We start from the raw sequence: 16,933 nt of genomic DNA on the forward strand, positions 1-16,933 counted from the left end.
TAAACAAGAAGCACAGGCTTGCTATGGTTTACTTGATCCCAAGTGCACCCTTCCAGAACTCAGCAGTGACTTGTTTGTGGTTTTATGATAGTCCTAAAGCAAAAGAGAAATTAATTTGAAGAAGAGAAAGCAACTCATGCTAAAGCTACCTTTTTTTTTTTTAAACAGAAGTGTGCCGGAAGGACGATAAACACAGCCTGTTTGAAAAAACAAACAAGCAAACAAAAACCCCCAAACCAAAACCAACAAAAAACCTCTCCAACACTTACCCTATATCAAGAGGATAATGAGTGTCAAAACCAGGAGACCATCTGGTCAGTATCCATACCAGGAAGGAAAAGAGGTTACAGTCCCAGAAGTCCTTCTGCCTGTGGCTTACAAAACTAAGTAATGTTTGGGAACAATGGTCCTGTCAGTGACAAGTCAACACCACATTTATTTTAAAAAGGCTAAATTCAAGTTTTAAACACAAGTAACTGCAAAAGAAAAAAACCTTTGGTTGATTTTCCATCTTGTTAAATATGTCAAAGTTAGCAATCAACAGTTTCTCTGGGAAGTCTCCAAAACCAGACAGGTCAGCTCACTCCTTAATGGGAAGGTCAGACACCTTAGCAGTGACTCTGGAAATGCTGCCACGCCAGCGTCACACATGCTCACGACATCTCAGCCAGCATTTGGGAGGCTAACGGTGATTACAAGGTCTGAGCTGATCAGCCACAGGCAGCTTGGGTTGCTGTGAATCATTGGGACAAATAAATTAAAAAAGCAATGAGAAAAAAAATAAAGCCAAGCACCTCTAGGGCGAGACCCTGAAGACATGGGAATCAAAGCTTTGTTTTTCTCCTCTCCCTATTTACAAAATGCCATTTAGAGCTGATGTGGCCACTTCAGTATTGTGAGGAAATGTCTTTTATGCTAAGCAGTCAGAAGTGTGTTGTTCATGGACACTGTGGGCTGTGTGCTACAGAGTGTCCCACAGGGTGTGCTCCCCCAACCAAGGCACATGGGGGGAGTTCAGTCTTCTGTTTCTTCATATGTAGTCTCATCAAATGGGCGGTCCAAGAGTGGTACCAAACGGTGACGGGAATATTTCAGTTGCAAAAGGTCCCCAACTTCATTGATTTCTTTTAAAGCCTGAGAAAGAGATCACAGTAGATCAGCAGAAGAAACATGCAAGAGTTATCAGCACATCTGCCTTTTTGCATTCCCACAGACTACTCTGACAGCCATTTTACTTCAATGAGATTTTACTGTGCTAGCAGTCTGTAGCTTCAGAGGTACATAGGATTTGGGTTTGATTTTAGCATTTGGAAGTCTCAAGACCAAGAGAGCAGCACTGGTCACTTAACAGAGCGACTCTGCACCCACCTGACTGACTATGCTTCCAAAGCAGGACAGTAACATCCAGCAACACCAGCTCAGATTTCACTGCCATTCCCAAAAAGGTTATGCCAATTCACAGACAGAAAAACTGAAAACAATGTTTCTCCTTTCCTGGGGGTAATAAAGCTGAAGCAGAAAAAGAATACTTGGAGGTTTGACTCCTCTTTATGTATGGCTTGTGGAGTCTCCTTCCCCGGAGACATTCAAAACCCGCCTGGACATGTTCCTGTGCGACCTCACCTAGGTGTTCCTGCTCCAGCAGGGGGATTGGACTGGATGATCTTTTGAGGTCCCTTCCAATCCCAAACATACTGTGATACTGTGATCCTTCACGATGAAAACAATACACATGTTAGCACACCATCTCTGACCTGTATTTTTTAAATTGCAAGATGGCAAAGGGCAAACTGCAATATTGTGCTAACAAGTTCTATTGATGCATTTGTTTTAACTACATTTGGTTAATTTGGGTTGTCCATATAGAGATGCAAGCTTGTATCACAAACAACATTGGATGGGAGATTTTTATCAGTCAATGTAAGGAATGAAAATAAGTTATTCTGGGAAGGATCCCAAGCATTTTCTCCCTAGAAAGCAAGCTGCCACAAGGGCAACACTCAGGCAACTGATGGCCTAGAACACTGCTAGGGAGCTAACAAAAGCTTTCACCATTTTGACCCGAATGCAAACGTTAAGTTTAACAGAGATCAAACATCTGCTAGTGTAAGAAATGAGGAAAGTCCCGGCTCACTTAATCATAGTTTCTTTATGTTGCAATCTCTTTGATAAGACACTGGTTCACAACAGCATTTTTTTAAAAAGCCAAACCCTAAACTTCAGTTCCTTTTTTCTACAGAACACTCCTGAAATAAGGTACAAAAGTCAGTTGCTGCAGACAAATCTGCAACAATATGTGATGCTAATTATCTAGGCAAGTAACAAAGAAATGAGTTCAGAAGATGACTTCCAAGTCAAATGTGATTTTTGAACTCAAAGGCTGGCATTCTGCACATCCTTGAATTGTAAATTTATTCAGATAGATACATTCAGCATTCCTTCAGGATGCCACTAATCCAACATTAATGCTCCAATTTTAACATGTTCTGGGTCAAATGCCTGTCTCTTGAGACTACATGGAGGTTAATATCCATACATGCTTTTTCTTCCTGGATGGATAGTTCAAGTTCTTGTTTCTTTAAACAATGGCCCCTCATGGTTGCTGTATCTGGCAGCAAGAAACTCTCTCTAAAAGTTGGGAGAATGACAAAACCAGAAGTTGGACCTTGGTAAAAACAAAACAAAAGCATGGGCACAGTTTGCCAGAGTTTTAAGTAAAGACCCCATATGGAAACAATTTAAGGTTGAATTTCTGTTGAAAGAGTCTGTTAACTGTTATTCTTGAATGCAGATTTAGGATTTTATTAATTTAAAACAAAAAGGACCATGTGACCAGCAAAGACTACAAAGGAAGTGGCATTGGTGAACTCTGACTTCAGGAGAGTGTAATATATTTTTCATCAGTGAAAAGAAAGGACCAGCCCACAGGGATGCAGGTTATGAAGGACTTCACTCTGATCCTGAGCCAAATATTTTCAGGCAAGGAAGTTTTATTTATATAAAACAGTTAAAATTGTAACTGAGAACTGTTCCCCATCATGTAGGCTTATTTAATAAGAACAAGGAAGCATTGCAAATATAAGCATTTACAAGACAAGTTTCTCTTCCCTGTGCTCTAAACTTGGATAAATTTTGGCTAGAAAAAGTGCCCTAGCAGCTCTAGTTAGCATCCACGTACACACGGATTCGCTACCAAGTTCTCCTCTCTGTCACTGACTTTGAGACAGCTGGCAGAGAGCTTCTTCAAGTCTATTCCTTTCAGTTCTTTTCATTGTGGATATTGTTGCCACAGTTCAGTAGAGGGATTGGATCTGAGTGCTGCCTTAATGATTAGCTGCCTGAAATCAATCCCTTTTCACTGCATCACAAGAAAAAAACAACACAAAGTCACTGACACAGACTTGTTCCTTACAAACTCCTCTTGCCAATGTTCTGGGTTCAGAGTGTGCAGCTGTTTTGAACGTTAAAGAAGATTACCCTAACTTGGAACAAAGTCTCCACATACTGAGCTAAATCAGGATTTCTTCATTCACTTCAAAATTCACACCTCATTTTGTCCTGGAATAATTTTCTTAGGCAGACAAGCCCTCATATATTAAACAATAATTTCCTCTGTTTAGAGCATTTAGCCCATAGAGAGGTACTCTAGAAATCAGTCTTTAGAGTTCAATGCATAAAATTTAAAACATTTTCTGGAAGGCAGACAGACCTGTAAGTGAATTGACAGGAAAAAAGCTTATATAAGCTGAGTAATAAAAGTTACAGATTGGTTTTGGAAGACAGCAAGTATAGTACTTATGTAGACCCTGCAAAAGCAGGTTGTTACAGTAAAGACTCCAGCTAGTCACTAAGAGAGAAGACCAAGAATCTAACCAAGAGCAAGACTGCATGATTGCTCAGGCAGTACCAGCACATCAAGTTTACACAGTTTCAGCTGTAGCTCAGTTTACAGCAATATCATTTCAGAGACTTCAGTTTCCTTTCTTTTCCTTCCCCTCACCTCCTTCCCATCCACCTGGCCAGAAGTTACTACGCCATCATTTGTGTCAATGTACTCAGTTCTATTAACATGCTCTGAGCCAAGTCTGTGATACTATTAATTTTATACAGGGGGAAAGGAAAAGAAGGAGAAGGCCTTCTCCAAACATACTGTTCCAGAATTTTATTTGGAACAGAAATAACTGAATTGGGATAATTATGGCAAGAGTAGCAGAGCAAATAGCTGGGAAGGAGCTCCTTAAGCAGTCTGCTGTCTGTCAGGGCAGAATCTCTCAGGCCTTGTAAGGCAGAAGCAACTCAGAAGCAGCAAGTACAGCACCACAGATACATGGCAACTTGTTTAATCAATACATAATGACACTAAATACACATTACCAAACTGCACACACCACTGCCTTACTAATTTTCCTAACAAAACTGAAATTAAAAAGAGCCATTTTTGGCTGTTAATTTGAAAGTTCTGCGGTGGTGAAGTGTGAAAAGTTTTCATCTATTTTTTTGACATGACATTAACAGATATCTGTTTACATGTCCCATTTGCTGTTCACATATTGAAGTGTTACCACCTGATCATATCTGGACACTGGGCCTAATCTCCCCTTCATAACTCCATGATGACTACTCCAAATCAGCTTCTTGTCCATGATATGTTTGAAAATAGTTTCAAGGATTTCTTTCTCCGTCATCCTTCCTGAGGATCAAGGTGAGGCTTCTCAACCTGCAGTTTCTCAGATCACACTTCTTGCCTTTCATTAAGTCAGTGGTGACATTTGCTTTCTTCCAAACCTCAGGAACCTTCCCTAATCACCATTACCTTCCAAAGATGATAATCAAGAGTGGCCTTGCAGTGACAGCCAGCTCCCTCAACAGTTGTGGGTGCATCCCATCAGGTCCCACAGATATGTGCATGTTTATAGTTTGTTTAAATGTTCCCTTATTTGATTCTCCTTCACACCAAGGGTAAGTCTTCATTGCTCCATATTTTTCCACTGACCTCATGGGCCCAGGACCCCTGAAGGCAAGTCTCACCAGTAGACAATGAGGCAATAAAGGCACCAAGTACCCTGGCCTCTTGCATGTCATTTATCACCTGATCCCCACGCCATTCAGCAGCAGCCTCACATTTTCTCTACTCTTCCTTCTGCTACTAAGACCCTCAACAAAAGCCCTGACTGCTGCATTCCATGTCCTTTGACAGACTCTGCTCCAGGTGGGCTTTGGCTTTCCTAACCCCATTCTTGTATGCTCAGGACTGTCTCTATTCCTCCTGGGTCACTAGTCCCTGCTTGCACCTCTTATGTGCTTCCATTTCATGTTTCTGCTGGTTTGTTCAACTGTGTAGGCTTCTCCTCTCTTCAGGACTGTACCCTTTGGAATTCTGTCTTGTTCAGAGACCAGCTTGAAAGAGTCTACTCTCCTGAAGCCTAGCACAGGTTCTGACTCACAGAACAACAAAGTGGGGAAAAAACACAACAGAGAACTTTGACAGAGCCTATGACAGCCCACATACATGTCCATCAAAGAAGATTTATCAGAAGACTCAAAAATGAATGTAGTTACCACATTAAAACATAGTAAGAATCGACAGGCTTATTAATATAATCCCCTTTCAACTGTATTAGTCAGAGTAAGCTCCATCCTTGTTTTTTAAGGCAGTATCCCTAACTGGGACGCAGGCCTCCTTAGAGGGGACCTCCATTCTCACCGGAATGTGCTTAATGCAGACAGGAGTCAGTAAGGCACTGCACATGGTACAGACTCATTTAGGGGAGGATCATTTAAGATATAGTGCTCTGAAATTTTGAACAAGAACCGGAATAGTAATCTTAGGAATAAAAATTATCATTCATAATCATGTCCTGAGGTTTGCACTTGCTTTTGAGAAGAACAGAGACATTTTGGAGGTTCTCAGGAGTTTTTTTTCTTACCTTCTGCATCTAGGATCAGAAGAACCAGAATTTTTTCCTTCTAAAAGATTCAGTGGAAGGTACAGCCTCTTAAAAGAGGAAAAAGCATTGTTTCTAAGGAATAAGACTCTCTCTCTCTCACATAATTTAAAATAGGAAAAGAAAGTCCCTGCTTTGCTGTAGGCAGCCATTCTGCATTGTTGAAGCAAGGAAAGAGAGAGAGTCATTGCCAGCTCTACTACACAAGGCTTTGAACATCAGGTTCAACTAGTTTGTGTACCAAACATTGAACTAGTCTACAAAAAATAGACAATTGTTGTATCTGTTTATAGAAACCATGAGGAAGACAAGATGAGACACTTACCGTATCAAGCATCTCTTTGGTATGAGCTGCAGACAAACAGAATCTGGCTCTGGACTCGATTATGGGGGTGGCAGGGAAGCCCACAACCACAACACCGATGTTCCGCTTCAGCATCTCACGCCCAAACGCGCTGCCAGAAAGAACAAGAAAGATTGTCAGAATGATACCAGTGGAGGCAAAGTAGCAGCAGCAGCGTGAAGGTCTCAGTAGGTTAACCCATGCAGGACTTTGTTGAAACAAGTCTGTAAGACCACAACTTGGAGCTTCTAGTGCTTGCTTTTAGAGGTAGAACACCTGTTCACAAAAGCCTTTTCAAAATTGAATCCCAAGGTGGTCCTCCTCAAAAGGTTTCATTGTATTAAGTTCTAACAAAGCTGAAAGATCGTATGTGGCGGATGCTGGTCTTTTAGCAGGCTGCTTCTAAATGGATTTGTAACCTAAGCTTGGAAATCTTTCCAATAGGAAATGGGGGTTTAGGTTCAGAAGTTTGACTATGCAAGGAATCCCCCGTGCTGCAATCCCCCAAAGCAGATAGTTCTGGAGTTTCAAGGAGGTTTGTTTTCACCAATTTAATTCAAGTAAAGTACATTATGGTGTCACAGAATGTACCACTTTTTAAGCACCTATCATGGGAACCATTGAATTGCCACAGTAAATTGAGATCATCTAATCTTTTACCAAATATTTTTAAGGAATGTGCAGAAACCTCATACAACTGTCAATCAGTATCTTCAACAAAACAAATTCTTATGGACGTTAAAGAAATTAACAGTTGTGACTTAGTCAATGAGAGGCACAAAGATCTAGATCCTTTCCATAATAGCAGTACAATTGTGGGTGTTTCTACAGGTCCCAGGAAATGGTTAATCCTTTTTGAACTGACCTTGTCTTCAGAAGTAGAAATAAATTCAAGAGGCTTATGAGGATGCATAAAAATAACATCCCCTACTAGGTTTTTACAATTTTTGCCTTTTACTTCTGCTACAACTATTTTCCTTATAAATTCGTGTATCCTGATACACTTCATTTAGTATCCATGTAGTACTCTCAAACTATTTCCAAAAAACAGACTAACAGAGACAAAGAAAGGATGAAGTAGATACTAAAGGCCAACTCTTGTCAGAGCTCTGTGTTCTTGCTCACTTTACAATAAGTTATTGGCCCAACTGCTCAGCTAATGAACATTTCCACGAACATTTCCAGGGAAAAGATAGTACTGAGTGGTAGAGCAGCTGGGCAGTAGAAACAGCATGCCTCCGTGTGCTGGATGGCACACACTGCAGACTCTACAGCATCCATAAAAGTTTCAGGCTGTTTCAATTGGGTGATACTGAGAAGAGTGGAGGACTGACCTGGCTTCATACAGAGTGCTAGAAGACGCTTGTTGCCTCACAGAACCACAGTTCACAGCCAGACTGAAGCCTAACTGAGCTGGAAGAGCACCAGACATGTTCGGCATGGTTTAAACCGAAGCTATGCTTTCCAAATTTGAAAGTGTTGCTTTAGCACTGCATTATACAGGGACACTGAAAAGCAGCTATGAAAGCCAGGTTATCCTTGAAATCAGGCTTTTGTTTATGCTGCAAAAATTTTTTAATAGATGCAGAATTTTAGCCTTAATTATCGACACAGCAGCCCACAACTCCATAAGCATTTATAAAGCTATATGTTACATCCTATTAGTATTTACAATAACACCTGGGCTATTAAATGCAGACCTCTTTAATTTGTGTCCTATTGTGTCCTGCCCCTCTGTTTTTTCTTTTTTAGTTTTTAGAGTACATCTGTAGAAACGTCGGCTGCTTGTGAACCATGAGCTGATTTGAAGGATTCCTCCAGTGATGTTTAATGTTAATTTCTATCCAGTTTCAGCTTCTCTTTAGCACACACTTCTCTCTAAAGCATACACTTTACAAATAAACAAAAAGGAAAAAAGCCTCCAATTTTTAAAATGTGGCACATAGTGGTAAAATTGGTTCCCTTTGAAGTGTTTTCTTGCCGCCTCAAGCTACAAGCCCTGGTTTTCTGAAGATCACATGTAGGAAGTTCCATGTTTTATAAGACCTGGTAATGATCATAGAAGCAAAAAAATCAAACTAGTCTTTTCTTATATTTAGACAAGTCTTAATATTCTTGTACCACCCTAGCTTTAGAGACTATGGATGAGACGGTACCCTGTTAAACCTACCCAATTTTTGCTGGCATGTACAGCATCAGAGGCACAACAGGGGAATCTTCATTTCCATAGATGATAAAGCCCATCTCTTTCAGCCGTCTCCTGAAATACCTGGTGTTCTCTGCTAGCTGCTGCACACGCGCTTTCCCTAGAGAAGAAATTAAGACAAGACCGTGAACACAATAGTCGTAAGTCACACATGTAACTGCAACACAAGGTCACTTGTTAAAGTACAGACTATGAAAATATCACTTGTGCTTATGGAAATGTTAAAATGAAATGCACACCAGAATCTGCAGTTTCTTCTCCCTCACGTAAGCAAGATTAATTACTTAGCTGAATGGACTAAGACAAGCATAGCTGTCAAGTCAAACATTCCCTAGGTTTTCCGGATCAGGTTTTTGTCAAGAGGTACCTAGCAGAACAAGACAGGTACCTGCTTTTAAACAAGACTGAAAATTTGCTCAACAATCATGGGTAACAGTATCTTGAAGAAAAGTTTACTTACACTTTGAATCATTAATGGAAATGTCGAATCAGCTGAAGTTGTTTGCCATGTTTTATCCTGCTTGCCTGTATTGATGGAAATTACTTTTTTCCTGCTTAAATCTGCTTGCTGAACTGATCGTGTGGCTGCTCCTTAACCTTATTCAGTTAAAATGAGCTGGGTTTAAATCAAACAGATCACTTCTGATTAACCAGCTTGCTTCACATAAGCAGCAGCAGCCAATTTATCACGTATTCAGCCAATTCTGTATTTTTTTTTTTAATGGTTGTCTAAACCTGTACACAGGACATTAGACAGTTGGTATAATTTAAATATTCCAGCTATTCAGACAGTCATGGGAAAACCTATTCCTCAGTTAATTAAATTCTTAGCTAGCAAAGTGTAGTACATTTCTGTATTGCCCAGAAAAAGATTCATATCATCTCACCTAAGCAGATGATAATGCACTTCTGATCAACTAATAACTCTAATGTGCTTAAGAGATTAAGCACTATGCTATTGATGAGACTATGATAGATAACATTTACAATTACTTGTCTCTGGTCCACAGAGTGTATTTCTGGATAGCTGATTAACCAAACACTACCTTCATCGGATGGGTGATTCACATACTGAAACACTGAATCTACAGCAGTGCGGATCTCTGCCACATGGTGAAGTTGGCTGCTAGATATTAATCATCTTCCTTTAAAGTTGTAGATAACTGAAGGTGATCAGCCAAAAGGAATGTCAGGCCTCAAAGAAACATCCACACCCACATAGCTATGCTCCAGGCCAGAACAAATGTAATTTTAAGAACCTATATAGTTTTTCATTGCCAAGAGTATCAGACATTCCACCCACAACTGTGTAATCAAAGGCAAAATCCCATCAAAGGCAAAGCATAAGAAAAAAGGATGAAACCTGTTAAGTTTGCAAAACTTGGCCTATCATTAGTGGGCAGGATCTGGTATTTTTAACAGCATTCACTGCCATTTAAGGCATCTCTTCTCCTCTGTTAACAGCATTATTTCTTATTATTTTCTCTCCCAGAGTTTCTGCAGATGCTTAAATTCCTCTTTCCCCCAAAGCAGCAAGTTTTCAGTAAAACACAATGGCATCTTGTGCTTATGAAACTCTTTTTTTATTAGCTCACATTAGATCAGATCCTCCAGTGGAGACCTAGCTTTCTTTTATGTTTTCAGACCAATTATTTGGTTACTTTAAATACCCCAGACTGCAAAGTGAAGTTAAACAACAAAATAAAAAGAAACAGGTCAACTGCAAGATACTACAGAGAGTGGGACAAAAGCCACTACTTGCATTTCTAACATTGAGACAATCAACTCAAGTGTCCAGAACAATCTACCTGCAGAAAAAACCTACTGTGGTACCTTCTGAGAAAGCTACATCCACGTCTCCTATACAGAAATGCACAACTTCTGATGTTTTGAGTCAGTGATCTACAATCCCACCAAAATAAGCACGAGATTTCACTACTGCGAGAGCGGTAAGGTAACATACACAGCTGGATACAACTACTGTGATCAGCCCCCTCCCACAACAAGGAATGCAGCTTCTTCCATACGTATGTTCTCTCTACGTTCCCATAAAGCACAGAGATTACAGCACTTCCAGAAGAAGGAAATTTCAGCACCCTTATCGTTTTCCCCTCTATACAATCACACCCTTACGCAAATTGTTGGGAGACTTGCAGGCTAAAGATTAAACAGGAACCTTAATTTGTAGTTGGCAATCACTTCACAGTCTTCCTTAAATGCTTTCCCATAAAAAGAATTTATGATTCTAGATTTGTCCTTATAGATTGAAGAGGGCTTTGAGACGTAAACAAGTTTAACGCGCAAATCTTTCAGTTCTCTACAGAGATGTAATCATCTACAACAGCAACAGATAGATTTAGAAGACGCTTTCTTCAGGTTTGTGGGTCTCACAAGCCTGTCATTTTTTACTCCACTCCAAGATCAGTCAATTTAATTGTCTCCTCTTTAAAAACTTGTCACCATGGCTATAATAATATTACTAAGAACTTTAACACACATTCAGTGGCGTCTTCTCACTACCCACCACATGTCATTCCCATCTTCTGAAGAGAAATAACTGTAGTCATGGTGAAACAAAGCAGCAGGAATTGAACAAGAACTGGGCACTTGTTCTTTGTCCTTCACTTTCCTTTCTCCCTGCATCCTGTGCAACTTCTCTTCTCTGCACTTCTATTCATTTAGTCTCCTAATCCGCTATAAAATCCTGCACTTGAAGAGTGATGCCACACGCTAATTGAAGAGGGTTTGCAATATTACGCAAAAAAGCATACGCCCAGTCTTCAGCTGTGTTAACATTTGCTGGTTCAGCCCCACTGGTACATGCTAGCACAGCACAGCACGCTGGGAACTGCCACCACAGTTTTACCATGTTCTCTGCGACAACAAAGACAAACCAAGCGGTGCCTGGAGACCGCAGTGATCAGGTACCAGTGCTAATCTCACCTGCACCCAAACAACGCTTGAGCATTCAGACAGGACCTCAAAATCCCTTCCCAGCCCAAACGTCTTCTGAAACTCAGCGTTTTGTCCATGTCTATGCAACTACAGGCCTAGAAAGCATTCCAGGATGGCAGCAATCCTCCAGCAAATGCCTTTCGTGGCAGAATGCAGCCTCATTTTAAGAACATGCAAAGAAGGTCGGCTCAGACACCACCCTGCCAATTGTTTTTGCACAGGAATTGTGCAACAATTCTGGTAACATCCTTTCATGTAGGAAACTGGAATGTGATGACCTTCAGGGAGGGAAGAAAAGGGAGAAGAAAGGGAGGATTACTGGAACTGAGTTCTTCAAAAGGGCTAGAAAACTAGAAATCCTTATCAGAGCAACTGATCTGAAGTCCCTCATGGGTCCTGTAAATATCTTAAACTATAATAGCTACCGACAGATCTACACCGGAATTACAGGATTAACTAACAACAACTCCTCTTTTGTACCCTTTTGCAAATTTACCGCAGTCATAAGAAGATTGGTCTTGCAATTTAGTAAAACACTCCCTTGCTTGTAGCACTATGGACACCATTTAGTCCAAAGCTCACAGTTAACCTCTGAAGAACATGCTGCCATTGTATTAGAAGGTCACATGCCACCCCAAAGGGAGAAACACTCTCCCTTCACCACCCTCAACTCAGAGCTGCATTTGTATGGATTCAGGAGAGAAAGAAAAAAGAACAGAGAAAATAATTACATCTGCTTGGATGGCTAAGATGGGCTGAATATCTATAGCTGACAGTTTGAGAAGAGGAACGTGCTTTTCCTTGACATAACCTTATACCGGTCCAAGGTATAACAGGCAGTCACTTTAAAATGGAATTGCTCATTTTCATACCGACATTTGTTTTACTCTACACCTGCAGTTCAGAGTATGTGGCACAGAGCCCAGATGCCCCTGACCAAGTGTGACTTCCCAGATCAGCAGCAGCTTTGCTGAGAAAGTCACTCAAAGCTCCACTCAAACCTTCATTCTAAGGCACTGCTTGTAACATCACAGTTGTTATAGCACCTACTCTTCATGGTCAATAATGCCAAATGTAGGCTTTTGGGCTCACAAACCCTAAGCAACTTCACTTGACAGAAGAGACAAGTCAGGCTTCAGAGTTTCTGCAGCAAAGGGTTCAGTGCCACCAGCTGAACCAATACAGCAGGTAACGGCTGACTGACTGTTGTATTTTTACCATTCTTACCATACTTAGTGCATACTTCCCAACACAAACAGCAATTTCTTCCCACTTCTAAATAAACTTCAAAAGATTGTGTTTCTACATTTGTGCTGAGGAAGAGTCTCTTTTCTGAAATTTGAAAATATTTAAAGAGTAGCATATCAAGTCTTATAAATACATAAGAAGGCACACAATAATATTAAAAAAATGCAGCTAGCATGTTCCTGGAAAACAAACAAAAAACCCCAACACAAAACAAACAAAAACCCAACACCCTAGAGAAAGCACTCAATTATGAATCTAAAGGAGCATAAGATACACATTCCCCTGCAACCCTGGTGGAAAGTAAATTAGTATATCTGCTAGGACAGATCCCCATAAGCTAAGGGAATGACATTTCATCACTTGTGAAGATCTCTGCTTCAGGGGTCACATTGCTCAGACAGACAAAAGTTATAGCGAAAACATTATCAAGTAGTCATTTAAACAAATTTCTTCCTGAAACCAAAATTAAATTGATAACTTACCATAGTTACCTGCAGAATAAAAAAGGAGGCTGCACATTCCACCACACAAAATCTAAAATCATCTTGCAATGGGTTTATCAGTGAGGCACATGGAGAAGTTCCCCTTTATTTAGTCTCACTGCTTCTTACAGACTAGAATTTGATGCTTACACTATTATAACAAATGTTGCACGGATTCTCTGACTGACCTTATTTGCAAAAGGCAGTTTAACAAATCCACAGTGATTAAAAATTTTTGCAAGGCCAGGATGAACATAGTCTTAAAAAAAAAAAAAAAGGAAAACTAGACACTTTTTAGAGCTGAGATCTGTGTAACTTCTCTATTCAATGTTTTAAAAAACCAAAATCACCTCTATAAGGAAGCCCTACAATCTGTGGAAGTGACTGACAAAGACCTAATACTTGTAATGTCCCTGTCATCTATTAAGGCTAATGAATAAGCTATCATAGATGGTACTGGACTCACAAGAAAATTTAGTTCAACCAGGATGTATTAGTTTTTCTCCCTTCTTGTGATCTCCAGGCAGCAATTGGAGAAGAATCACAAATCTGTCTTAAACAATGCAACACTTCATCAGCAAGGCTTCTTGAGAAATAAAAAGCATGTTGCACTGTACACAAACAGACTACTGACTGACACCAAACACCAGAGGGTCAAATCAACTTCAGATGGGAATACAAAAAAAAAAAAAAAGTGGGATTTTATTCACTTGTCACACTAGGGATCACTGTCACCTGGATCTAAAACAAAGACACTTGGTGCAACACAAAGAAAGCTCTACGTTTACATTTCAAATTTATTCAAAGTAACATAGTAGGACACATCTTTTAAAATAGTTTCTGAGTAGTGAAATGGTTAACTGTATGAGCAAGCTGCAATACCACTCTTGTTGGTCAACAAATACCAGTTTAATGGAAAATATGTCACATTAGATAGCCATCATGAAGTTACTACATATTCTCTGATTAACTAATTTTATAGCTGTTCAACACATTAGAGTTTCAATCTTGCAATCTTAATTTAATGTATGTTTTGTTGGCAACACAGACAATGAGGCTAAGCCAAGCAACTTCATGCCTTTATCTTACATGCCAGTTGAAGGCTAACATATTTGGTTTTAATGACTAAATGAAAGATTTATTATAAAAGAAAACTCTTGATATGAACAGATTGCTACTCAGTACATACACAATCATTTCACCTGTGATACACATTTATTGCCCTAATTTCTCAGACTCTGTATAACACCTCGAGCTGTAACATAGCGGAGCATCCTCAGTTTCAGTTTTCATTATGCAATCAACAAAATTCAAATGTTTACTAGCAGAGATTTGTAAGAATTTTGTGATAACTCGTAAATATGTACTCTGATAAGATTCAGTATGTATCTAACAAGATGCAGGTTTTGTTAAGAAGACTGGCTGAATCATATTAAAGACTGCAAGTAGTAAAGAAGACTATGGAAAGTTAATATCAAATCCATAAGATGAAAATACTCCATTAACTCTTTGCACAAGAGTTGCTTTCAGTCTCTAATGTAATTCGTTTTGCATTGTTTTTCAGGCTTGTGCCATCTTACAAACTCTTGCCAGTGCAGAGCTGTTGGAGGTGACACACATTATATCACCTATTGACAGATGTGTCATCTCTTATTTGTGGTAGAACCACTTACCTTAGTATAATTTATTTCAGTCAAGTTTATTCTAGAATAAGTCTACCTCAACAAAAATAACACAGCTTTACTGATATAAGTGTGACCTCATGGGGAATACTTTGCTAGGATGGCTATTGATTTTGTAGGACTGCTCACCTGGACAGGTTTCCTGTCCTGTCCTGACAGCCACAGTATAGGGAATTTAATGTCTTTTTCCTCTCTTGTACAAATGGTTTCCCAAGACTAAACAAGTTAATTTTTGGTCTTCCTTAGAAGAAGAAAAAAATTATTCAAGCTAACTAAAACAAGGACCTTTGTCAATTAAGAATGCTCATGAAGACTACGGTAGCTCTGTGTGCACGTATATGTACACATGTATGTGTGAAAATGCATCAAAGTGGCAGATCTTAACCTACCTTTTCAGGAAAAAAATTCTGAAAGGCATTTTACAACCTGAGCAGTAATGTTTACTGACTGGTGCTAGTTACCCAAGTAACAACTGAGCCTCCATATCCTTGTGCAGAATAAAGAGAGCTTATGGAAAGGGTATGTTCTGTAGCATCCACCATTGTTCCCAAATGGCATGGCCAACCTACAACCCCATTTTATGGAAAACCTTGACCACGCAACTTACCAAGATTTTTACCAGACATGAAAATAACTAAAAGATTACAAAAAGAGTAGAACAGCCAACCATCATGGAAAACCGAAGGGGAAAAAAAAAATCATAATCTATTATGAAGGCACAGAGAACAGCGATGCCATCAAGTCCTGTTCCTCAAACAGAAGGTAAGGTGATTAAATATATCACACAGAATGGATGTGGACCAGGCTGCAACTGACCGTGCTTATTTCCCTGAGAACACCACCATCAATGACAGTGAAGATAAAGCACTGTTTCATTAGCATGGATGGGGCTTTTTCTCCATATACCTTGCTACAAATAGCCCAAACAGAGAAAAATAAGTGATAATTTCTACTTCTAAAAGCCTGTGTTTTCAGACATTTGGAAGTGTTTAAATCAAAGTAAGCTGGTGGTGAAAACTTGGTTACATACATCATTCTGCAGAAGTTTGTTTCTTCAAGTCAGAGTGACGCTGTAATATATTCAAGCTTGTAAATTTTTCCACATTAAAACCCCCTTGTTTTTGCAAAGGCTTATACTTCCATTTTGTTTATTATTCCTACATTTCTGTCTTTTGGTTGGCTGTTTCAGTGGAAGACATAATTCAGCATATTCTGTTTTGGAAACAAGCATTTTTTCAAATCTCAACCAGGAATTCAATATTATTCTGCTGATTTAACAGATTCTCCACTAAGCTTTCAGAAGCAAAGTTGCCTCCTGAGGGCTTAGGAAGATCTTTTGCAATGTTAACATAATAAGTCAAGTTGTTTTCTGGATACTATACTTGTAAATACTTCATCATTTTAAAAAAACCCCACAACAGACAATTCCTTTTTTTATTTTGAGAAGGCATAAAACCACTACTCCTCTTTTACTGCTGTGAACATGTTTTTCATACAAGATACAGAAAATTTCTTCTTTAATGCTTTGCCTGAAAAACATAAGTCAAGCATGACACCTAAAACAATCTGCACAACGAAAAAAAAAAGAAAAATGTTTTTAGATTTGCTATGTAGCAGAAAGAACAAGCGTGACTTAAGAATAACTGACTGGGAACAGGGATCAGATTCAAAATGAGGTGGTACCTATTTGAGGGCTAAAGCAAGGAAACTGACAACTAGATAAAGGAGAGTGAGATTTCAAACTCAAACCCACTTGAACAGGGAACAAAATTCCAGTTCAGCATTCATTAAACACCACCATCTTTACCTTTTAATGAAATTGCAGTACGAGAGACAAAGAGAACACAATGTTGTTAAAAATACTGTAATAGATGCTTAAAGACCTGGGATGATAATATCCGCCAGAGCTGATTTTAAAAGGTTTGGAACATTATCTGTCAGAAAGAAGCACAAACTCACATCCCGAGGCAGAAAACGGGATCAAGACCAATTCATGTGCACAGTCCTGCCAAAGTTGGCACTCACCTACATGATAATGGAAAGGTCATTTCCTACAGCAACCTATTCTTCCA

The 16,933-nt window shown here is 39.4% G+C and overlaps 1 protein-coding gene across 2 annotated transcripts in view; it reads right to left on the reverse strand.

Moving 5' to 3' along the window:
* Positions 1-416: 416 nt before the first annotated feature.
* The window catches only part of SPTLC2 (serine palmitoyltransferase long chain base subunit 2), a 73,195-nt gene continuing 56,678 nt past the window's right edge, over positions 417-16,933 (reverse strand). For both annotated transcript variants that reach the window (XM_065839117.2, XM_065839118.2), the window contains exons 10-12: positions 8,459-8,594; positions 6,271-6,400; positions 417-1,134 (exon numbers count right to left, since the gene is read on the reverse strand). In XM_065839117.2, coding sequence (XP_065695189.1) covers positions 1,015-1,134; positions 6,271-6,400; positions 8,459-8,594 — 386 coding nt within the window. In that variant the 3' untranslated portion in view covers positions 417-1,014. The remainder of the gene's footprint in view (positions 1,135-6,270; positions 6,401-8,458; positions 8,595-16,933) is intronic.

Source organism: Patagioenas fasciata, chromosome 5 (assembly GCF_037038585.1).
Source record: "Patagioenas fasciata isolate bPatFas1 chromosome 5, bPatFas1.hap1, whole genome shotgun sequence".
Classification (NCBI taxonomy): domain Eukaryota; kingdom Metazoa; phylum Chordata; class Aves; order Columbiformes; family Columbidae; genus Patagioenas; species Patagioenas fasciata.